We start from the raw sequence: 25,000 nt of genomic DNA, 5'->3' as shown, positions 1-25,000 counted from the left end.
TGTCTCACTGTGTGTGTCTCACTGTGTGTGTGTGTCTCACTGTGTGTGTGTGTCTCACTGTGTGTGTCTCACTGTGTGTGTGTGTCTCACTGTGTGTGTGTGTCTCACTGTGTGTGTGTCTCACTGTGTGTGTGTCTCACTGTGTGTGTCTCACTGTGTGTGTCTCACTGTGTGTGTGTCTCTCTGTGTGTGTCTCACTGTGTGTGTCTCACCGTGTGTGTGTGTCTCACTGTGTGTGTGTCTCAGTGTGTGTGTCTCACTGTGTGTGTCTCACTGTGTGTGTGTGTCTCACTGTGTGTGTCTCACCGTGTGTGTCTCACTGTGTGTGTGTCTCACTGTGTGTCTCACTGTGTGTGTGTGTGTCTCACTGTGTGTCTCACTGTGTGTGTGTCTCACTGTGTGTGTCTCCACAGAGGGGCAAGGTAGTCCCAGAGGAGTTGGTTCGTGCTGAGGAGCTCGGGAAATATCAACCCACTGCCTCTCACGTGGTACGGTGGGGGGTGGAGACGTGGGGGGACGTTAGGGGAGTGGTGGTTGTGGTGGTGGTTGTGGTGGTGGTTGTGGTGGTGGTTGTGGTGGTTGTAGTGGTGGTGGTTGTGGTGATGGTTGTGGTGGTTCCTAAACCTCGCCCATTTACCCTCGACATCAGGAGGAGTCGGGGACGATGCCAACCCCAGCCGCAGGCGACGGTGAAATTCTCACTCGCAACTTTCATCAGCTAGCTGAGACCAGGCCACTAAGGGTGCGAATGGGGTCCTGGGTGTACACCCACCACCGGAGCGGAAGAATGGCAGGCGCATCTTACAGATGACTAGTCGATGGTGGGAGGGCAGATCAGCTCCACGGTAGGTCCTGGTGTCAAGGACATGGGCTCGCATCCGCTGGTCCGTCACTATGTAGTCCAGCAGAAGTTCTTGCTTGGACCCGGCATGCATCCACGATGTTGTGTGGATGCGCCGATGCCGGAACAGCGTGTTGGTAATTACAAGCCCATTGGCTGCACAAAAATCTAGCAGCCTCCTACCGTTATTGAGCTGATCTGGCCCATGCCCTCCAATCACTCCAGACCAGGTGCCAGTATCATGACCAACTCGGGCATTGAAGTCACCCAACATGATGACTCTATCCCGAGAGGCCACTTTAGCCAGCACCTGTGGCAGGAGGTCATAGAAGGCATCTGACTCATCGGCTTTGCCTGCATCCCTCCACGGATGTTCGTCTTCGGTGGGGGCATAAGTAACCAGGACCACCACTCCTCGCCTCCGGTTGATGGGAAGGCGAGCCCAAAGTAGCCTGGGGCTTACAGCTTCCCACACCTCACCGCCACGCTCCCATGCCCCCTTCATTGGATGGTGGTTGTGGTGGTGGTACTGGTGGTTGTAGTATTGATGGTGGTTGTGGTGGTGGTGGTTGTAGTATTGATGGTTGTGGTGGTTGTGGTGGTGGTTGTATTGATGGTTGTGGTGGTTGTAGTATTGATGGTGATGGTTGTTGTGGTGGTGGTGGTTGTAGTATTGATGGTTGTGGTGGTTGTGGTGGTGATGGTGATGGTTGGGGTTGTGGTGGTGGTTGTAATATTGATAGTTGTGGTTGTAGTATTGATGGTTGTGGTTGTAATATTGATGATGGTTGTGGTGGTTGTAGTATTGATGGTTGTGGTTGTTGTGGTAGTTGTTGTGGTGGTTGTAGTATTGATGGTGGTTGTGGTGGTGGTTGTAGTATTGATGGTTGTGGTGGTTGTGGTGGTGGTTGTATTGATGGTTGTGGTGGTTGTAGTATTGATGGTGATGGTTGTGGTTGTTGTGGTGGTGGTGGTGGTTGTAGTATTGATGGTTGTGGTGGTTGTGGTGGTGATGGTGATGGTTGGGGTTGTGGTGGTGGTTGTAATATTGATGGTTGTGGTTGTAGTATTGATGGTTGTGGTTGTAATATTGATGATGGTGATGGTTGTGGTGGTTGTAGTATTGATGGTTGTGGTTGTTGGGGTAGCTGTTGTGGTGGTTGTAGTATTGATGGTTGTGGTGGTTGTGGTGGTTGTAGTGTTGATGGTTGTGGTGGTTGTAGTGTTGATGGTTGTGGTGGTTGTGGTGGTTGTAGTATTGATGGTTGTGGTGGTTGTTGTGTTGATGGTTGTGGTGGTTGTGGTTGTTGTGGTGGTTGTAGTATTGATGGTTGTGGTGGTTGTGGTGGTGATGGTGATGGTTGTGGTGGTTGTAGTGTTGATGGTTGTGGTGGTTGTGGTGGTTGTAGTATTGATGGTTGTGGTGGTTGTGGTGGTTGTTGTGTTGATGGTTGTGGTGGTTGTGGTTGTTGTGATGGTTGTGGTGGTTGTAGTATTGATGGTTGTGATGGTTGTGGTGGTGATGGTTGTGGTGGTTGTGGTGGTGATGGTGATGGTTGTGGTGGTTGTAGTATTGATGGTTGTAGTATTGATGATGGTTGTGGTGGTGATGGTGATGGTTGTGGTGGTTGTGGTGGTGATGGTTGTGGTGGTGGTGATGGTGATGGTTGTGGTGGTTGTTGTGGTGGTGGTGGTTGTAGTATTGATGGTGGTGGTGGTGGTTGTTGTGTGCAGGGTCTCCACAGTGCCAGTGTGCCCGGCATCCTCGCCATGGACCTCTGTCCCACCGATACAAACCGCGTCCTGACGGGTGAGCGTCGCTCACCGCTCACCACTCACTCACCACTCACTCACCACTCACTCACCACTCACTCACTCACCTACTCACTCACTTACACACTTACTCACTCACCGCTCACCACTCACTCACCGCTCACCACTCACTTACCGCTCACCACTCACCACTCACTCACCACTCACTCACTCACCGCTCACCACTCACTTACCGCTCACCACTCACTCACTCACCGCTCACCACTCACTTACCGCTCACCACTCACCACTCACTCACCACTCACTCACCACTCACCACTCACTTACCGCTCACCACTCACTCACTCACCACTCATTCACCCACTCAGTGACTCACCACTCACTCACCCACTCAGTGACTCACCACTCACTCACCACTCACTCACCGCTCACCACTCACCACTCACTCACTCACTCACCACTCACTCACTCACCACTCTCCACTCACTCACCACTCACTCACCACTCACTCACTCACCCACTCAGTGACTCACCACTCACACACTCACTTACTCACCGCTCACCACTCACCACTCACTTACCACTCACTCACCACTTACTCACCACTCACTCACTCGCCACTCACTCACTCACCACTCATCACTCACTCACTCACTCACCACTCACTCACCACTCACTCACTCACCACTCACTCACTCACTCACCGCTCACCACTCACCACTCACTCACCACTCACTCACCACTCACTCACCACTCACTCACTCACCCACTCAGTGACTCACCACTCACACACTCACTTACTCACCGCTCACCACTCACCACTCACTTACCGCTCACCACTCACTCACCACTCACTCACTCACCACTCACTCACTCACCACTCACTCACTTACTCACTCACCACTCACTCACCACTCACTCACTCACCACTCACTCACTTACACACCCACTCACTCACCAGTCACTCACTCACTCACTCACCACTCACTCACCACTCACTCACCACTCACTCACTTACACACTCACTCACTCACCCACTCACCCACTCACCACTCACTCACTCACTTACACACCCACTCACTCACTCACTCACCACTCACTCACTCACTTACACACTCACTCACCACTCACTCACCACTCACTCACTTACTCACTCACTCACTCACCACTCACTCACTCACTTACACACTCTCACCATTCACTCACCACTCACTCACCCACTCACTCACCCACTCACCACTCACTCATACACCGCTCACCACTCACTCACTCACTCACCACTCACTCACCACTCACTCACTCACCACTCACCACTCACTCACTTACACACTCACTCACTCACTCACCTACTCACTCACCACTCAAACTCACTCACTCACTCACCACTCACTCACCCACTCAGTGACTCACTGCTCACTCACCCACTCACTCACCCACTCAGTGACTCACCACTCACTCACTGCTCACTCACTCACTCACCACTCACTCACTTACACACCCACTCACTCACCACTCACTCACTCACTCACCACTCACTCACCACTCATCACTCACCACTCACTCACTTACACACTCACTCACTCACCCACTCACCACTCACTCACTCACTTACACACCCACTCACTCACTCAATCACCACTCACTCACTTACACACTCACTCACCACTCACTCACCACTCACTCACTTACACACTCACTCACTCACCACTCATTCACTCACTTACACACTCACTCACCACTCACTCACCACTCACTCACTCACACACTCACTCACCACTCACTCACTCACTCACTTACACACCCACTCACTCACCACTCACTCACCACTCACCACTCACTCACTCACTTACACACTCACTCACTCACTCACCACTCACTCACTCACTTACACACTCACCACTCACTCACACACTCACTCACTCACCACTCACTCACTCACTTACACACTCACTCACTCACTTACACACTCACTCACCACTCACTCACCACTCACTCACCACTCACTCACCACTCACCACTCACTCACCATTCACTCACTCACCACTCACCACTCACTCACTTACACACTCACCACTCACTCACACACTCACTCACTCACCACTCACTCACTCACTTACACACTCACTCACTTACACACTCTCACCATTCACTCACCACTCACTCACCCACTCACTCACCCACTCACCACTCACTCACACACCGCTCACCACTCACTCACTCACTCACCACTCACTCACCACTCACTCACTCACCACTCACCACTCACTCACTTACTCACTCACTCACTCACCTACTCACTCACCACTCAAACTCACTCACTCACTCACCACTCACTCACCCACTCAGTGACTCACTGCTCACTCACCCACTCACTCACCCACTCAGTGACTCACCACTCACTCACCGCTCACTCACTCACTCACCACTCACTCACTTACACACCCACTCACTCACCACTCACTCACTCACTCACCACTCACTCACCACTCATCACTCACCACTCACTCACTTACACACTCACTCACTCACCCACTCACCACTCACTCACTCACTTACACACCCACTCACTCACTCAATCACCACTCACTCACTTACACACTCACTCACCACTCACTCACCACTCACTCACTTACACACTCACTCACTCACCACTCACTCACTCACTTACACACTCACTCACCACTCACTCACCACTCACTCACACACTCACTCACCACTCACTCACCACTCACTCACTCACTTACACACCCACTCACTCACCACTCACTCACTCACTCACCACTCACCACTCACTCACTCACTCACTTACACACTCACTCACTCACTCACCACTCACTCACTCACTTACACACTCACCACTCACTCACACACTCACTCACTCACCACTCACTCACTCACTTACACACTCACTCACTCACACACTCACTCACCACTCACTCACCACTCACTCACCACTCACCACTCACTCACCATTCACTCACTCACCACTCACTCACCACTCACTCACCACTCACTCACCACTCACCCACCCACTCACCACTCACTCATCGCTCACCCACTCACCCACCACTCACCACTCACTCACTCACCACTCACTCACTCACCACTCACTCACCACTCACTCACCACTCACTCACCACCCACTCACTCACCACTCACCCACTCACCCACTCACCCGCTCACTCACCACTCACTCACTCACTCACCACTCACTCACTCACCACTCACTCACTCACCACCCACTCACCACTCACTCACTCACCACCCACTCACTCACCACTCACCGCTCGCTCACCCACTCACCAGGCCCTGTGCTTATCGTGGTTGTTGTGGTTACCATGGTGGTTGCCATGGTAACCACCATGGTGGTTGCCGTGGTGGTTGCCGTGGTGATGACGTGGTTACCGTGGTGGTTGCCGTGGTGGTTGCCGTGGTTGTGACGTGGTTACCGTGGTGGTTGCCGTGGTGGTTGCCCTGGTTACCGTGGTGGTTGCCATGGTGGTTACCCTGGTGATGACGTGGTTGCCATGGTGATGACGTGGTTGCCGTGGTGGTTGCCGTGGTGATGACGTGGTTGCCGTGGTGATGACGTGGTTGCCATGGTGATGACGTGGTTGCCGTGGTGGTTACCGTGGTGATGACGTGGTTGCCGTGGTGATGACGTGGTTACCGTGGTGATGACGTGGTTGCCGTGGTGGTTGCCATGGTGATGACGTGGTTGCCGTGGTGGTTGCCGTGGTGATGACGTGGTTGCCGTGGTTACAGGCGGTGCGGACCGCAGCGTGGTGGTGTTTGACAAGAGCTCCGAGCAGATCGTGGCGACGCTGAAGGGGCACAGCAAGAAAGTCACCTCGGTGGTGTTCCATCCCACGCAGGTGATGGACATCAAAAACAACAACAACATCATCAACAAACATCAACAACAACATCACCAACAAACATCAACAACATCATCATCAACAACATCATCACAACAACATCAACAACAACATCAACAACATCACCAACATCCACAACATCAACAACAACATCAACAACATCAACAACAACATCAACAACATCCACAACATCCACAACATCAACAACATCCACATCAACAACATCCACATCAACAACATCAACAACATCAACAACAACATCAACAACATCATCATCAACAACAACATCATCAACAACATCAACAACAACATCATCGTCAACAACATCAACAACAACATCACCAACATCATCAAAAACATCAACAACATCATCATCACTAACAACATCATCATCATCACTAACAACATCACCAACAACATCATCATCAACATCAACAACATCAACAACATCACCAACAACATCACCAACAAAGACAACATCAACATCATCAACAACATCAACAACATCACCAACAACAACAACAACATCAACAACATCAACATCACCAACAACAACAACATCAACAACAACAACATCAACAACATCAACAACATCAACATCACCATCCCCGTGTCTCTCCCCGGTGTCTCTCTCTCCCCGTGTCTCTCTCTCCCGGTGTCTCTCTCTCCCCGTGTCTCTCTCTCCGGGTGTCTCTCTCTCCCCGTGTCTCTCTCTCCGGTGTCTCTCTCTCCCGGTGTCTCTCTCTCCGGGTGTCTCTCTCTCCCCGTGTCTCTCTCTCCCGGTGTCTCTCTCTCCCCGTGTCTCTCTCTCCGGGTGTCTCTCTCTCCCCGTGTCTCTCTCTCCCGGTGTCTCTCTCTCCCCGTGTCTCTCTCTCCGGGTGTCTCTCTCTCCCCGTGTCTCTCTCTCCCGGTGTCTCTCTCTCCCCGTGTCTCTCTCCCGGTGTCTCTCTCTCCCCGTGTCTCTCTCCCCGTGTCTCTCTCTCCCCGTGTCTCTCTCCCCATGTCTCTCTCTCCCCGTGTCTCTCTCCCCCCGTGTCTCTCTCTCCCCCATGTCTCTCTCTCCCCGTGTCTCTCTCTCCCCGTGTCTCTCTCTCTCCCCCGTGTCTCTCTCTCCCCGTGTCTCTCTCTCTCCCCCGTGTCTCTCTCTCTCCCCGTGTCTCTCTCCGTGTCTCTCTCCCCCTGTCTCTCTCCCCTGTCTCTCTCTCCCCGTGTGTCTCTCCCCGTGTGTCTCTCTCCGTGTCTCTCTTCCCCGTGTCTCTCTTCCCCCGTGTCTCTCTCCCCGTGTCTCTTTCTCCCCGTGTCTCTCTCCCCCCGTGTCTCCTCCCTGTGTCTCTCTCTCCCCATGTCTCTCTCCCCGTGTCTCTCTCCCCGTGTCTCTCTCTCCCCGTGTCTCTCTCTCCCCGTGTCTCTCTCTCTCCCCGTGTCTCTCTCTCTCGCCGTGTCTCTCTCCCTCCGTGTCTCTCTCCCCGTGTCTCTCTCTCCCCGTGTCTCTCTCCCCGTGTCTCTCTCGCCCCGTGTCTCTCTCTCCCCGTGTCTCACTCTCCCCGTGTCTCTCTCCCCACATGCCTCTCTCTCCCCGTGTCTCTCTCCCTGTGTCTCTCTCCGTGTCTCTCTCCGTGTCTCTCTCTCCCCGTGTCTCTCTCTCCCCGTGTCTCTCTCCCCACGTGCCTCTCTCTCCCCGTGTCTCTCTCCCCCCGTGTCTCTCTCCGTGTCTCTCTTCCCCCGTGTCTCTTCCCCCGTGTCTCTCTCCCCGTGTCTCTCTCCCCATGTCTCTCTCTCCCCGTGTCTCTCTTCCCCCGTGTCTCTCTTCCCCCGTGTCTCTCTCCCCGTGTCTCTCTCCCCCCGTGTCTCTCTCCCCCCGTGTCTCTCTCTCCCCGTGTCTCTCTCCGTGTCTCTCTCCCCCTGTCTCTCTCCCCCTGTCTCTCTCTCCCCGTGTGTCTCTCCCCGTGTGTCTCTCCCCGTGTCTCTCTCCCCGTGTGTCTCTCTCCCCGTGTCTCTCTCTCCCCGTGTCTCTCTCCCCGTGTCTCTCTCTCCCCGTGTCTCTCTCCCCCCGTGTCTCTCTTCCCCCGTGTCTCTTTCTCCCCGTGTCTCTCTCCGTGTCTCTCTCCCCCTGTCTCTCTCTCCCCGTGTCTCTCTCCCCGTGTCTCTCTCCGTGTCTCTCTCCGTGTCTCTCTCTCCCCGTGTCTCTCTCCCCCCGTGTCTCTCTTCCCCCGTGTATCTTTCTCCCCGTGTCTCTCTCCGTGTCTCTCTCCCCCTGTCTCTCTCTCCCCGGTCTCTCTCTCCCCGTGTCTCTCTCTCCGTGTCTCTCTCCGTGTCTCTCTCCGTGTCTCTCTCTCCCCGTGTCTCTCTCTCCTCGTGTCTCTCTCCCCACGTGCCTCTCTCTCCCCGTGTCTCTCTCCCCCCGTGTCTCTCTCCGTGTCTCTCTCCGTGTCTCTCTTCCCCCGTGTCTCTTCCCCCGTGTCTCTCTCCCCGTGTCTCTCTCCCCGTGTCTCTCTCTCCCCGTGTCTCTCTTCCCCCGTGTCTCTCTTCCCCCGTGTCTCTCTTCCCCCGTGTCTCTCTCCCCGTGTCTCTCTCCCCCCGTGTCTCTCTCCCCCCGTGTCTCTCTCTCCCCGTGTCTCTCTCCGTGTCTCTCTCCCCCTGTCTCTCTCCCCCTGTCTCTCTCTCCCCGTGTGTCTCTCCCCGTGTGTCTCTCTCCGTGTGTCTCTCCCCGTGTCTCTCTCCCCGTGTCTCTCTCTCCCCGTGTCTCTCTCTCCCCGTGTCTCTCTCCCCCCGTGTCTCTCTTCCCCCGTGTCTCTTTCTCCCCGTGTCTCTCTCCGTGTCTCTCTCCCCCTGTCTCTCTCTCCCCGGTCTCTCTCTCCCCGTGTCTCTCTCCCCGTGTATCTCTCACCGTGTCTCTCTCCCCGTGTCTCACCGTGTCTCTCTCCCCGTATCTCTCTCTCCCCGTGTCTCTCTCCCCGTGTCTCACCGTGTCTCTCTCCCCGTGTCCCCCGTGTCTCTCGCCCCGTGTCTCTCTCCCCGTGTCTCTCTCCCCGTGTCTCCCCGTGCCTCACCGTGTCTCTCTCCCCGTGTCTCTCTCCCCGTGTCTCTCTCTCTCTCCTCGTGTCTCTCTCCCCGTGTCTCTCTCCCCGTGTCTCTCTCCCCGTGTCTCTCTCCCCGTGTCTCTCTCTCTCTCCTCGTGTCTCTCTCCCCGTGTCTCTCTCCCCGTATCTCACCGTGTCTCTCTTTCCGTGTCTCTCTCCCCGTGTCTCACCGTGTCTCTCTCCCCGTATCTCACCGTGTCTCTCTTTCCGTGTCTCTCTCCCCGTGTCTCACCGTGTCTCTCTCCCCGTATCTCACCGTGTCTCTCTCCCCGTATCTCACCGTGTCTCTCTCTCCCTCCCTCCCCGTGTCTCTCTCCCCAGGACGTGGTTCTCTCCCCGTGCCTCACCGTGTCTCTCTCTCCCCGTGTCTCTCTCCCTCCCCGTGTCTCTCTCCCCAGGACGTGTCTCTCTCCCCGTATCTCACCGTGTCTCTCTCGCCCCGTGTCTCCCTCCCTCCCCGTGTCTCTCTCCCCAGGACGTGGTTCTCTCCCCGTGTCTCACCGTGTCTCTCTCCCCGTGTCTCACCGTGTCTCTCCCCGTGTCTCCCTCCCTCCCCGTGTCTCTCTCCCCAGGACGTGGTTCTCTCCCCGTGCCTCACCGTGTCTCTCTCTCCCCGTGTCTCTCTCCCTCCCCGTGTCTCTCTCCCCAGGACGTGGTTCTCTCCCCGTGTCTCACCGTGTCTCTCTCCCCGTGTCTCACCGTGTCTCTCTCTCCCCGTGTCTCTCCCTCCCCGTGTCTCTCTCCCCAGGACGTGGTTCTCTCCCCGTATCTCACCGTGTCTCTCTCCCCGTGTCTCACCGTGTCTCTCTCGCCCCGTGTCTCCCTCCCTCCCCGTGTCTCTCTCCTCAGGACGTGGTTCTCTCCCCGTATCTCACCGTGTCTCTCTCCCCGTGTCTCACCGTGTCTCTCTCCTCAGGACGTGGTTCTCTCCCCGTATCTCACCGTGTCTCTCTCCCCGTGTCTCACCGTGTCTCTCTCTCCCCGTGTCTCTCTCCCTCCCCGTGTCTCTCTCCCCAGGACGTGTCTCCCTCCCCGTGTCTCACCGTGTCTCTCTCCCCGTATCTCACCGTGTCTCTCTTTCCGTGTCTCTCTCCCCGTGTCTCACCGTGTCTCCCCGTATCTCACCGTGTCTCTCTCCCCGTGTCTCACCGTGTCTCTCTCCTCAGGACGTGGTTCTCTCCCCGTATCTCACCGTGTCTCTCTCCCCGTGTCTCACCGTGTCTCTCTCTCCCCGTGTCTCTCTCCCTCCCCGTGTCTCTCTCCCCAGGACGTGTCTCCCTCCCCGTGTCTCACCGTGTCTCTCTCCCCGTATCTCACCGTGTCTCTCTTTCCGTGTCTCTCTCCCCGTGTCTCACCGTGTCTCCCCGTATCTCACCGTGTCTCTCTCCCCGTGTCTCACCGTGTCTCTCTCTCTCTCCCTCCCCGTGTCTCTCTCCCCAGGACGTGGTTCTCTCCGCCTCCCCCGACTCCACCATCCGTGTATGGGCCGTCTCAGCGTCCACCTCCTCCACCTCCTCCACCTCCTCCACCTCGTCCTGCTCACAGCTGATCCGTGCTCATGACGGAGCCGTCACCGGACTGAGCTTGCACGCCACGGGCGACTACGTGCTGTCCTCCAGTGACGACCAGGTGGCCTAGTCACCCGCATAGTCACCCACTTAGTCACCCACCTAGTCACCCACCTAGTCACCCGTTTAGTTACCCGCCTAGTCACCCACTTAGTCACCCAACCAGTCACCAACATAGTCACACGCCTAGTCACCCGTTTAGTCACCCGCCTAGTCACCCAACCAGTCACCCAACCAGTCACCTGCCTAGTCACCCGTTTAGTCACCCACTTAGTCACCCAACCAGTCACCCAACCAGTCACCCGCCTAGTCACCCGTTTAGTCACCCGTTTAGTCACCCAACCAGTCACCCGCCTAGTTACCCACCTAGTCACCCGCCTAGTCACCCACCTAGTCACCCACCTAGTCACCCGTTTAGTCACCCGCCTAGTCACCCGTTTAGTCACCCACCTAGTCACCCGTTTAGTCACCCAACCAGTCACCCGCCTAGTCACCCGCCTAGTCACCCGCTTAGTCACCCGCCCAGTCACCCGTCTAGTCACCCGTTTAGTCACCCATCTAGTCACCCGCTTAGTCACCCGCCTAGTCACCCGTTTAGTCACCCGCTTAGTCACCCAACCAGTCACCCACCTAGTCACCCGCCTAGTCACCCGTTTAGTCACCCGCTTAGTCACCCGCCTAGTCACCCACCTAGTCACCCACCTAGTCACCCGCCTAGTCACCCGTTTAGTCACCCGCTTAGTCACCCAACCAGTCACCCGTTTAGTCACCCAACCAGTCACCCGCTTAGTCACCCAACCAGTCACCCGCCTAGTTACCCACCTAGTCACCCACCTAGTCACCCGCCTAGTTACCCACCTAGTCACCCGTTTAGTCACCCACCTAGTCACCCACCTAATCACCCACCTAGTCACCCGCTTAGTCACCCGCCTAGTCACCCACCTAGTCACCCGTTTAGTCACCCAACCAGTCACCCGCTTAGTTACCCACCTAGTCACCCACCTAGTCACCCAACCAGTCACCCGCTTAGTTACCCGTTTAGTTACCCACCTAGTCACCCACCTAGTCACCCGTTTAGTTACCCGCTTAGTCACCCACCTAGTCACCCAACCAGTCACCCGCTTAGTCACCCACCTAATCACCCACCTAGTCACCCACTTAGTCACCCACCTAGTCACCAACATAGTCACCTGCTTAGTCACCCAACCAGTCACCCGCTTAGTTACCCACCTAGTCACCCACCTAATCACCCGCTTAGTCACCCACCTAGTCACCCGTTTAGTTACCCACCTAGTCACCAACATAGTCACCTGCCTAGTCACCCGTTTAGTTACCCACCTAGTCACCCACCTAGTCACCCAACCAGGCACCCGCCTAGTCACCCGCCTAGTCGCCCGCCTAGTCACCCACTTAGTCACCCACCTAGTCGCCCGCCTAGTCACCCGCTTAGTCACCCGTTTAGTTACCTGCCTAGTCACCCGCTTAGTCACCCACTTAGTTACCCACCTAGTCACCCAACCAGTCACCCGCTTAGTTACCCACCTAGTCACCCACCTAGTCACCCAACCAGTCACCCACTTAGTCACCCGCCTAGTCGCCCACCTAGTCACCCGCTTAGTCACCCGTTTAGTTACCCGCCTAGTCACCCGCTTAGTCACCCGTTTAGTCACCCGTTTAGTCACCCGTTTAGTCACCCACCTAGTTACCCGCCTAGTCACCCGTTTAGTTACACGCCTAGTCACCCACCTAGTCAGTGAGTGAGTGAGTGTGTGAGAGTGAGTGAGTGTGAGAGTGAGTGAGTGTGTGAGTGAGTGAGTGTGTGTGAGAGTGAGTGTGCGAGTGAGTGTGTGTGTGCGAGTGAGTGTGAGAGTGTATGAGTGAGTGTGTGAGTGAGTGTGTGTGTGTGTGTGAGTGAGTGTGTGAGTGAGTGTGAGTGTGTGTGTGCGAGTGAGTGTGTGAGTGAGTGTGTGAGTGTGTGAGTGTGCGAGTGAGTGAGCGAGTGTGCGTGTGAGTGAGAGCGTGTGAGTGAGTGTATGAGTGAGTGTGTGAGTGTGTGAGTGAGTGCGAGTGAGTGTGCGAGTGAGTTCGTGAGTGTGTAAGTAAGTGAGTGAGTGAATGAGTGAGTGTGTGAGTGAGTGTGTGTGCGAGTGAGTGAATGTGTGAGTGTGAGTGTGTGCGACTGAGTGTGTGTGAGAGTGAGTGTGTGTGAGTTAGTGTGAGAGTGTGAGAGTGAGTTTGAGAGTGAGTGAGTGAGTAGGGGCTACTAGCTAGCAGCACTTGCCCCGACAGTGTGTTGAGGCTACACGGGGGACCTTTGCCTTTCCAGCACTGGGCCTTCTCGGACATCCACACGGGCCAAGTGCTCACCAAGGTCATCGACGAGAACATGCCTAGTGGTGAGTCCACACACGGCTACTACACGCGTGTCACTGTGTGTGTACACTGTGTGTGTGTACACTGTGTGTGTGTGTGTACACTGTGTGTGTCACTGTGTGTGTGTACACGTGTGTCACTGTGTGTGTACACTGTGTGTGTACTGTGTGTGTGTGTGTACACTGTGTGTGTGTACTGTGTGTGTACTGTGTGTGTACACTGTGTGTGTGTGTACACTGTGTGTGTGTCACTGTGTGTGTGTCACTGTGTGTGTGTACACTGTGTGTGTGTACACGCCTGTCACTGTGTGTGTACACGTGTGTGTGTGTACTGTGTGTGTGTACACTGTGTGTGTACTGTGTGTGTGTACACGTGTGTGTGTACTGTGTGTGTACACTGTGTGTGTACACGTGTGTGTGTACACGTGTGTGTGTGTACACTGTGTGTGTGTACTGTGTGTGTGTGTACACTGTGTGTGTTTGTGTGTACACTGTGTGTGTACTGTGTGTGTACTGTGTGTGTGTGTACACTGTGTGTGTGTACTGTGTGTGTACACGTGTGTGTGTGTACTGTGTGTGTACTGTGTGTGTACACGTGTGTGTGTGTGCACGTGTGTGTGTACTGTGTGTGTACACTGTGTGTACTGTGTGTGTGTACACTGTGTGTACTGTGTGTGTGTACACTGTGTGTGTACTGTGTGTGTGTACACTGTGTGTGTGTGTGTGTACACTGTGTGTGTGTGTGTACACAGTGTGTGTGTATACTGTGTGTGTGTGTACTGTGTGTGTACACTGTGTGTGTGTACACTGTGTGTGTGTGCTGTGTGTGTGTACACTGTGTGTGTACTGTGTGTGTACACGTGTGTGTGTGTGTACACTGTGTGTGTGTACTGTGTGTGTACACGTGTGTGTGTGTGTACTGTGTGTGTACTGTGTGTGTACACGTGTGTGTGTGTGCACGTGTGTGTGTGTACTGTGTGTACACTGTGTGTGTACTGTGTGTGTGTACACTGTGTGTGTGTGTGTGTGTACACTGTGTGTGTGTGTGTGTACACTGTGTGTGTGTACACTGTGTGTGTGTGTACTGTGTGTGTACACTGTGTGTGTGTACACTGTGTGTGTGTACACTGTGTGTGTACTGTGTGTGTACACGTGTGTGTGTGTGTACACTGTGTGTGTGTACACTGTGTGTGTGTACTGTGTGTGTGTACACTGTGTGTGTACTGTGTGTGTACTGTGTGTGTGTACACTGTGTGTGTGTGTCACTGTGTGTGTGTACACTGTGTGTGTGTACACTGTGTGTACACGTGTGTGTGTGTACACTGTGTGTGTGTACACTGTGTGTGTGTACTGTGTGTGTGTGTGCACGTGTGTGTTTGTGTGTACACTGTGTGTGTGTACACTGTGTGTGTGTGTGTACACTGTGTGTGTGTGTGTGTACACTGTGTGTGTGTCTGTGTGTGTACACTGTGTGTACACTGTGTGTGTGTACACTGTGTGTGTGTACACTGTGTGTACACTGTGTGTGTGTGTACACTGTGTGTGTGTGTACACTGTGTGTCACTGTGTGTGTACACGTGTGTGTGTGTGTCACTGTGTGTGTGTGTACTGTGTGTGTGTGTGTACACTGTGTGTGTACACTGTGTGTGTTTGTGTGTACACTGTGTGTGTGTACACTGTGTGTGTACACTTGTGTGTGTGTGTGTACACTGTGTGTGTGTGTGTGTGTACTGTGTGTGTGTACACTGTGTATGGGTGTGTGTACACTGTGTGTACTGTGTGTGTTTGTGTGTGTACTGTGTGTGTGTGTACACTGTGTGTGTTTGTGTGTACACTGTGTGTGTGTACTGTGTGTGTGTACACTGTGTGTGTGTGTGTACACGTGTGTGTGTGTATGTGTGTGTACTGTGTGTGTGTGTACACTGTGTGTGTGTGTGTGTACACTGTGTGTGTACTGTGTGTGTACACGTGTGTGTGTGTACACTGTGTGTTTGTGTGTACACTGTGTGTGTGTACACTGTGTGTTTGTGTGTACACTGTGTGTGTGTACACTGTGTGTGTACACGTGTGTGTGTGTACACTGTGTGTGTTTGTATGTACACTGTGTGTGTTTGTGTGTACACTGTGTGTGTCTGTGTGTACACTGTGTGTGTATACGTGTGTGTGTGTACACTGTGTGTGTATACGTGTGTGTGTGTACACTGTGTGTGTACACTGTGTGTGTGTACACTGTGTGTGTCACTGTGTGCGTGTACACTGTGTGTGTGTGTGTACTGTGTGTGTGTACTGTGTGTGTGTAAACTGTGTGTGTGTGTACACTGTGTGTGTGTGTGTACACTGTGTGTGTGTGTGTGTACACTGTGTACAGGTGTGTGTACACTGTGTACAGGTGTGTGTGTAACACTGTGTGTGTACACTGTGTACAGGTGTGTGTGTAACACTGTGTGTGTGTACACTGTGTGTGTGTAAACTGTGTGTGTGTGTGTACACTGTGTGTACACTGTGTGTGTGTGTACACTGTGTGTGTGTGTGTGTACACTGTGTGTGTGTGTGTACACTGTGTGTGTGTGTGTACACTGTGTGTGTGTCTGTGTGTGTACACTGTGTGTGTGTGTACACTGTGTGTGTACACTGTGTGTGTGTGTGTACACTGTGTGTGTGTGTGTGTACACTGTGTGTGTGTCTGTGTGTGTACACTGTGTGTACACTGTGTGTGTGTACACTGTGTGTGTGTACACTGTGTGTACACTGTGTGTGTGTGTACACTGTGTGTGTGTGTGTACACTGTGTGTGTGTACACTGTGTGTTTACACTGTGTGTGTACACTGTGTATGTGTACACTGTGTGTGTACACTGTGTGTGTACACTGTGTGTGTACACTGTGTGTGTGTGTACACTGTGTGTGTTTACACTGTGTACACTGTGTGTGTTTACACTGTGTGTGTACACTGTGTGTGTACACTGTGTGTGTGTACACTGTGTGTGTACACTGTGTGTGTGTGTGTGTATGTACACTGTGTGTGTACTGTGTGTACACTGTGTGTGTACACTGTGTGTGTGTGTACACTGTGTGTGTGTGTACACTGTGTGTGTGTGTACACTCTGTGTGTGTACACTGTGTGTGCACACTGTGTGTGTGTGTACACTGTGTGTGTACACTGTGTGTGTGTATGTACAGTGTGTGTGTGTGTACACTGTGTGTGTGTACACTGCGTGTGTACTCTGTGTGTGTGTACACTGTGTGTGTGTACACTGTGTGTGTGTACACTGTGTGTGTGTACACTGTGTGTGTGTGTGTACACTGTGTGTGTGTACACTGTGTGTGTTTACACTGTGTGTGTGTACACTGTGTACACTGTGTGTGTGTGTGTACACTGTGTGTGTACACTGTGTGTGTACACTGTGTGTGTACACTGTGTGTGTGTGTACTGTGTGTGTGTGTACACTGTGTGTGTGTACACTGTGTGTGTACACTGTGTGTGTGTACACTGTGTGTGTACACTGTGTGTGTGTACACTGTGTGTGTGTGTACACTGTGTGTGTACACTGTGTGTGTTTACACTGTGTGTGTACACTGTGTGTGTGTGTGTACACTGTGTGTGTGTGTACACTGTGTGTGTTTACACTGTGTGTGTGTGTACACTGTGTGTGTACACTGTGTGTGTGTACACTGTGTGTGTGTACACTGTGTGTGTGTGTACACTGTGTGTGTGTGTACACTGTGTGTGTGTGTACACTGTGTGTGTACACTGTGTGTGTACACTGTGTGTGTGTGTCTGTTTGTGTGCAGCTTTGACCTGCGCGCAGTTCCACCCGGACGGGTTGATCTTCGGGACGGGTACCGTGGATTCCCAGATCAAGATCTGGGATCTCAAGGCAATCGACTCACCACTCACTCACTCACTCACCCGTTTACTCACTCACCCACTCACTCACCCACTCACTCACCCACTCACTCACTCACCCACTCACTCACCCACTCACTCACTCACCCACTCATTCACCCACTCACTCACTCACTCACCCACTCACTCACTCACCCGTTTACTCACTCACTCACCCACTCATTCACCCACTCATTCACCCACTCACTCACTCACTCACCCACTCACTCACCCACTCACCCGTTTACTCACTCACTCACCCACTCACCCGTTTACTCACTCACCCACTCACTCACCCATTCACTCATTCACCCACCCACTCACTCACTCACTCTCCCACCCACCCACTCACTCACTCACTCACCCACTCACCCACCCACCCACTCACTCACCCACCCACCCACTCACTCACCCACCCACTCACTCACTCACCCACCCACCCACTCACTCACTCACCCACCCACCCACCCACTCACCCACCCACTCACTCTCCCCCCCCCACTCCCCCCCCACTCTCCCCCCCACCACCCCGCCCACCAGGAGCGCACCAACGTGGCTAACTTCCCGGGCCACTCTGGCGCCGTGTCGGCCATCTCGTTCTCCGAGAACGGCTACTACCTGGCCACGGCGGCCGACGACTCCCAGGTCAAGCTCTGGGACCTGCGCAAGCTGAAGAACTTCAAGACCATCAGCCTGGAGGACTCTTATCAGGTGAGGCGGCACCACCGCCACAACCACCACCACCTCCACCACCACCGCCACAACCACCGCCGACGTCACCAGCGGCACCACCACCGCCACCACTACCACCACTACCACCACTACCACCACCTCTTCCACCTCCACCACCACTACCACCACTACCTCCACCACTACCACCACTACCACTACTACCACCACTACCACCACTACCACCACCACTACCACCACTACCACCACTACCACCACCACTACCACCACTACCACCACTACCACCACCTCTTCCACCTCTACTACCACTACCACCACCTCTTCCACCGCCACAACCACCACCACCTCCACCACCTCCGCCACAACCACCGCCGCCGCCACTACCAGCGGCACCACCATCGGCACCAGCGGCACCACCACCACCGGCACTACCACCACCACCTCCACCACTACCACCACTACCACCACCACCGGCACAACCGCCACCGCCACCACCGGCACTACCACCACCACCTCCACTACTACCACCACTACCACCACCACGGGCACAGCCACCACCACCACCACAACCACCGCCACAATCACCACCGCCACCACCGCCACCAGCGGCACCACTATCGGCACCAGCGGCACCACCGACGCCACCTCCACCACCTCCACTACCACCACCACCAGCGGCACCACTACCACCACCACCTCTACTACCACCTCCACCACCTCCACCACCACCGGCTCCACCACCACCTCCACCACCTCCACTACCACCACCACCTCCACCACTACGACCACACTGCATGGTTCGGTGTTAACAGGAGTGGCTGAGTGTTAACGGGAGTGGCTGAGTGTTAACGGGAGTGGCTGAGTGTTAACGGGAGTGGCTGAGTGTTAACAGGAGTGGCTGAGTGTTAACGGGAGTGGCTGAGTGTTAACGGGAGTGGCTGAGTGTTAACGGGAGTGGCTGAGTGTTAACAGGAGAGTGGCTGAGTGTTAACAGGAGTGGCTGAGTGTTAACAGGAGTGGCTGAGTGTTAACGGGAGTGGCTGAGTGTTAACGGGAGTGGCTGAGTGTTAAAGGCAGTCGCTGTGTTAACAGGAGTGGCTGAGTGTTAACAGGAGTGGCTGAGTGTTAACGGGAGTGGCTGAGTGTTAACGGGAGAGTGGCTGAATATTAACAGGAGTGGCTGAGTGTTAACAGGAGTGGCTGAGTGTTAACAGGAGTGGCTGAGTGTTAACGGGAGTGGCTGAGTGTTAACAGGAGAGTGGCTGAGTGTTAACGGGAGTGGCTGAGTTAACGGGAGTGGCTGAGTGTTAACAGGAGTGGCTGAGTGTTAACAGGAGGTGCTGAGTGTTAACAGGAGTGGCTGAGTGTTAACAGGAGTGGCTGAGTGTTAACGGGAGTGGCTGAGTGTTAACGGGAGTGGCTGAGCGTTAACAGGAGAGTGGCTGAGTGTTAACAGGAGTGGCTGAGCGTTAACAGGAGTGGCTGAGTGTTAACAGGAGTGGCTGAGTGTTAACGGGAGTGACTGTTAACGGGAGTGGCTGAGTGTTAACGGGAGTGGCTGAGTGTTAACGGGAGTGGCTGAGTGTTAACGGGAGTGGCTGAGTGTTAACAGGAGGGGCTGAGTGTTAACAGGAGAGTGGCTGAGTGTTAACGGGAGTGGCTGAGTGTTAACGGGAGTGGCTGAGTGTTAACAGGAGTTGCTGAGTGTTAACGGGAGTGGCTGAGTGTTAACGGGAGTGGCTGAGTGTTCACAGGAGTGGCTGAGTGTTAACAGGAGGGGCTGTGTTAACAGGAGTGGCTAAGTGTTAACAGGAGAGTGGCTGAGTGTTAACAGGAGTGGCTGAGTGTTAACAGGAGTGGCTGAGTGTTAACGGGAGGGTGCTGAGTGTTAACAGGAGTGGCTGAGTGTTAACAGGAGTGGCTGAGTGTTAACGGGAGTGGCTGAGTGTTAACGGGAGTGGCTGTGTGTTAACGGGAGTGGCTGAGTGTTAACGGGAGTGGCTGAGTGTTAACTGAAGTGGCTGAGTGTTAACGGGAGTGGCTGAGTGTTCACAGGAGTGGCTGAGTGTTAACGGGAGTGGCTGAGTGTTAACGGGAGTGGCTGAGTGTTAAAGGGAGGGTGCTGAGTGTTAACAGGAGTGGCTGAGTGTTAACGGGAGTGGCTGAGTGTTAACGGGAGTGACTGAGTGTTAACGGGAGTGGCTGAGTGTTAACGGGAGTGGCTGAGTGTTAACAGGAGTGACTGAGTGTTAACAGGAGAATGGCTGAGTGTTAACGGGAGTGGCTGAGTGTTAACAGGAGTGGCTGAGTGTTAACGGGAGTGGCTGAGTGTTAACTGAAGTGGCTGAGTGTTAACGGGAGTGGCTGAGTGTTCACAGGAGTGGCTGAGTGTTAACGGGAGTGGCTGAGTGTTAACGGGAGTGGCTGAGTGTTAAAGGGAGGGTGCTGAGTGTTAACAGGAGTGGCTGAGTGTTAACGGGAGTGGCTGAGTGTTAACGGGAGTGACTGAGTGTTAACGGGAGTGGCTGAGTGTTAACGGGAGTGGCTGAGTGTTAACGGGAGTGGCTGAGTGTTAACAGGAGAGTGGCTGAGTGTTAACGGGAGTGGCTGAGTGTTAACGGGAGTGGCTGAGTGTTAACGGGAGTGGCTGAGTGTTAACAGGAGAGTGGCTGAGTGTTAACAGGAGTGGCTGAGTGTTAACGGGAGTGGCTGAGTGTTAACGGGAGTGGCTGAGTGTTAACGGGAGTGGCTGAGTGTTAACGGGAGTGGCTGAGTGTTAACGGGAGGGTGCTGAGTGTTAACAGGAGTGGCTGAGTGTTAACAGGAGTGGCTGAGTGTTAACGGGAGTGGCTGAGTGTTAACAGGAGTGGCTGAGTGTTAACAGGAGAGTGGCTGAGTGTTAACGGGAGTGGCTGAGTGTTAACAGGAGAGTGGCTGAGTGTTAACAGGAGTGGCTGAGTGTTAACAGGAGAGTGGCTGAGTGTTAACGGGAGTGGCTGAGTGTTCACGGGAGTGGCTGAGTGTTAACAGGAGTGACTGAGTGTTAACAGGAGAATGGCTGAGTGTTAACGGGAGTGGCTGAGTGTTAACAGGAGTGGCTGAGTGTTAACAGGAGAGTGGCTGAGTGTTAACAGGAGAGTGGCTGAGTGTTAACGGGAGTGGCTGAGTGTTAACTGGAGTGGCTGAGTGTTAACCGGAGTGGCTGAGTGTTAACCGGAGTGGCTGAGTGTTAACTGGAGTGGCTGAGTGTTAACAGGAGTGGCTGTGTGTTAACGGGAGGGTGCTGAGTGTTAACGGGAGGGTGCTGAGTGTTAACAGGAGAGTGGCTGAGTGTTAACGGGAGTGGCTGAGTGTTAACCGGGGGTTGAGTGTTAACCGGAGTGGCTGAGTGTTAACAGGAGAGTGGCTGAGTGTTAACGGGAGTGGCTGAGTGTTAACAGGAGAGTGGCTGAGTGTTAACGGGAGTGGCTGTGTGTTTACGGGAGGGTGCTGAGTGTTAACCGGGGGTTGAGTGTTAACCGGGGCTGCCCGGTGGATCTGAACCGTGTTGCAGGTGAGATCCCTCACCTTTGACCAGAGCGGCCTCTACCTAGCCGTGGGGGGCACGGACATCCGCGTCTATCTGTGCAAGCAGTGGCAGGAGCTGCTACACTTCACCGGTGAGTGGAGGCACACTATACACACACACACCTCTATACACACCTGTACACACACACACACTCTCCTCTACACACACACACACCTGTACACACACACACACACACACCTCTATACACACCTGTACACACACACACACTCTCCTCTATACACACACACACTCACCTGTACTCACACACACACCTGTACACACACACACACACACTCACCTCTATACACACACTCACACTCACTTCTACATACACACACACCTGTACACACACACACACACTCACCTCTATACACACACACACACTCACCTCTATACACACACTCACACTCACTTCTACATACACACACCTGTACACACACACACACACACTCACCTCTATACACACACACACCTGTACACACACACACTCACCTCTATACATACACACACACTCACCTCTATACACACACTCACACTCACTTCTACATACACACACACCTGTACACACACACACACACTCACCTCTATACACACACACACACTCACCTCTATACACACACACCTCTATACACACACACACACTCACCTCTATACACACACTCACACTCACCTCTATACACACACTCACACTCACTTCTACATACACACACACCTGTACACACACACACACACTCACCTCTATACACACACACACTCACCTCTACACACACACACCTCTATACACACACACACACTCACCTCTATACACACACACACACACACTCACTTCTACATACACACACACCTGTACACACACACACACACACTCACCTCTATACACACACTCACACTCACTTCTACATACACACACACCTGTACACACACACACACACTCACCTCTATACACACACACACACTCACCTCTATACACACACTCACACTCACTTCTACATACACACACCTGTACACACACACACACACACTCACCTCTATACACACACACACCTGTACACACACACACTCACCTCTATACATACACACACACTCACCTCTATACACACACTCACACTCACTTCTACATACACACACACCTGTACACACACACACACACTCACCTCTATACACACACACACACTCACCTCTATACACACACACACACTCACTTCTACATACACACACACCTGTACACACACACACACACTCACCTCTATACACACACACACACTCACCTCTATACACACACACACACTCACTTCTACATACACACACACCTGTACACACACACACACACTCACCTCTATACACACACACACACTCACCTCTATACACACACACACACTCACTTCTACATACACACACACCTGTACACACACACACACACTCACCTCTATACACACACACACTCACTTCTACATACACACACACCTGTACACACACACACACACTCACCTCTACACACACACTCACACTCACTTCTACATACACACACACCTCTACACACACCTGTACACACACACCTCTACACACACACTCACCTCTATACACACACTCACACTCACTTCTACATACACACACACCTCTACACACACACACACACTCACCTCTACACACACACACTCACCTCTATACACACACTCACACTCACTTCTACATACACACACACCTGTACACACACACACACACTCACCTCTATACACACACACACACTCACCTCTATACACACACTCACACTCACTTCTACATACACACACACCTGTACACACACACACACACTCACCTCTATACACACACACACACACACTCACCTGTACACACACACCTGTACACACACACACACACTCACCTCTATACACACACACACACACACTCACTTCTACATACACACACACCTGTACACACACACACACACTCACCTCTATACACACACACACACACTCACCTCTATACACACACACACCTCTATACACACACCTGTACACACACATACCTGTACACACACACACAAAAAAACAAAGACAAAGATCCCCCGTATAGCCTTAACAGACTGTAGGGGCAAGTGCTGTTAGCGAGCACCTATGAAGGCCGGATCGGTACACGAGGGGGTGGGTGGCCAGCACCACGCCCGACCGCCTTTGTCTCCCCAGTGGCAATGTTTACACACCGCACCAGGTACTCATTTGAGGCTGAGTCGACCTAGGGGAGGCCCGGGACCGGTTCAGATAATCGTCACTGGTGTTGGCCGTGAGCGGGAATCGAACCCGGGTCGCCAAGTTCATAGCGCAGCGTAGCGCTAACCACACCAGTACACACACACACACACCTCTACACACACACACCTGTACGCACACACACACACCTGTACGCACACACACACACCTGTACACACACACCTGTACACACACACGTACACACACCAGTACACACACACACTCACCTCTACACACACCCACACTCACCTCTACACACACACACACCTGTACACACACCTGTACACACACACCTGTACACACACACACACTCACCTCTACACACACACACACACCTGTACACACACACACTCACCTCTACACACACACACCTGTACACACACACACACTCACCTGTCCACACACACACACTCATCTCTACACACACACACCTGTACACACACACCTCTACACACACCCACACACCTGTACACACACTCACCTGTATACACACACCTGTACACACACTCACCTCTACACACACACCTGTACACACACTCACCTCTACACACACACACACCTACACACACACACACACACACCTGTACACACACCTGTACACACACTCACCTGTACACACACCTGTACACACACACAGACTCACCTGTACACACACCTGTACACACACACTCATGTACACACACACTCACCTGTACACACACACTCATGTACACACACACTCACCTGTACACACACACACCTGTACACACACACCTCTACACACACATACCTGTACGTACACACACACACCTCTACACACACACACCTGTACGCACACACACACACCTGTACGCACACACACACACACACACCTGTACACACACACACACGTACACACACACCAGTACACACACACACTCACCTCTACACACACTCACCTCTACACACACACACACCTGTACACACACCTGTACACACACACACCTGTACGTACACACACACACACCTCTACACACACACACCTGTACGCACACACACACACCTGTACGCACACACACACACACACACACCTGTACACACACACACACTCACCTGTCCACACACACACACTCATCTCTACA

The 25,000-nt window shown here is 53.4% G+C and overlaps 1 protein-coding gene across 1 annotated transcript in view; it reads left to right on the top strand.

The window, feature by feature from the left end:
• The window catches only part of LOC116958412 (uncharacterized), a 45,558-nt gene extending 21,629 nt beyond the window's left edge, over positions 1-23,929 (top strand). The window contains exons 7-14 of the mRNA XM_076056729.1: positions 414-488; positions 2,576-2,651; positions 6,380-6,489; positions 11,013-11,201; positions 13,467-13,536; positions 17,303-17,388; positions 17,937-18,107; positions 21,640-23,929. Coding sequence (XP_075912844.1) covers positions 414-488; positions 2,576-2,651; positions 6,380-6,489; positions 11,013-11,201; positions 13,467-13,536; positions 17,303-17,388; positions 17,937-18,107; positions 21,640-23,727 — 2,865 coding nt within the window. The 3' untranslated portion in view covers positions 23,728-23,929. The remainder of the gene's footprint in view (positions 1-413; positions 489-2,575; positions 2,652-6,379; positions 6,490-11,012; positions 11,202-13,466; positions 13,537-17,302; positions 17,389-17,936; positions 18,108-21,639) is intronic.
• Positions 23,930-25,000: the final 1,071 nt, after the last annotated feature.

Source organism: Petromyzon marinus, chromosome 77 (genome assembly GCF_048934315.1).
Source record: "Petromyzon marinus isolate PM22_M1 ecotype Great Lakes invasive population chromosome 77, UKy_Petmar_22M1.pri1.0, whole genome shotgun sequence".
Classification (NCBI taxonomy): domain Eukaryota; kingdom Metazoa; phylum Chordata; class Hyperoartia; order Petromyzontiformes; family Petromyzontidae; genus Petromyzon; species Petromyzon marinus.
This window is presented reverse-complemented; position numbering and strand designations above follow the sequence as displayed.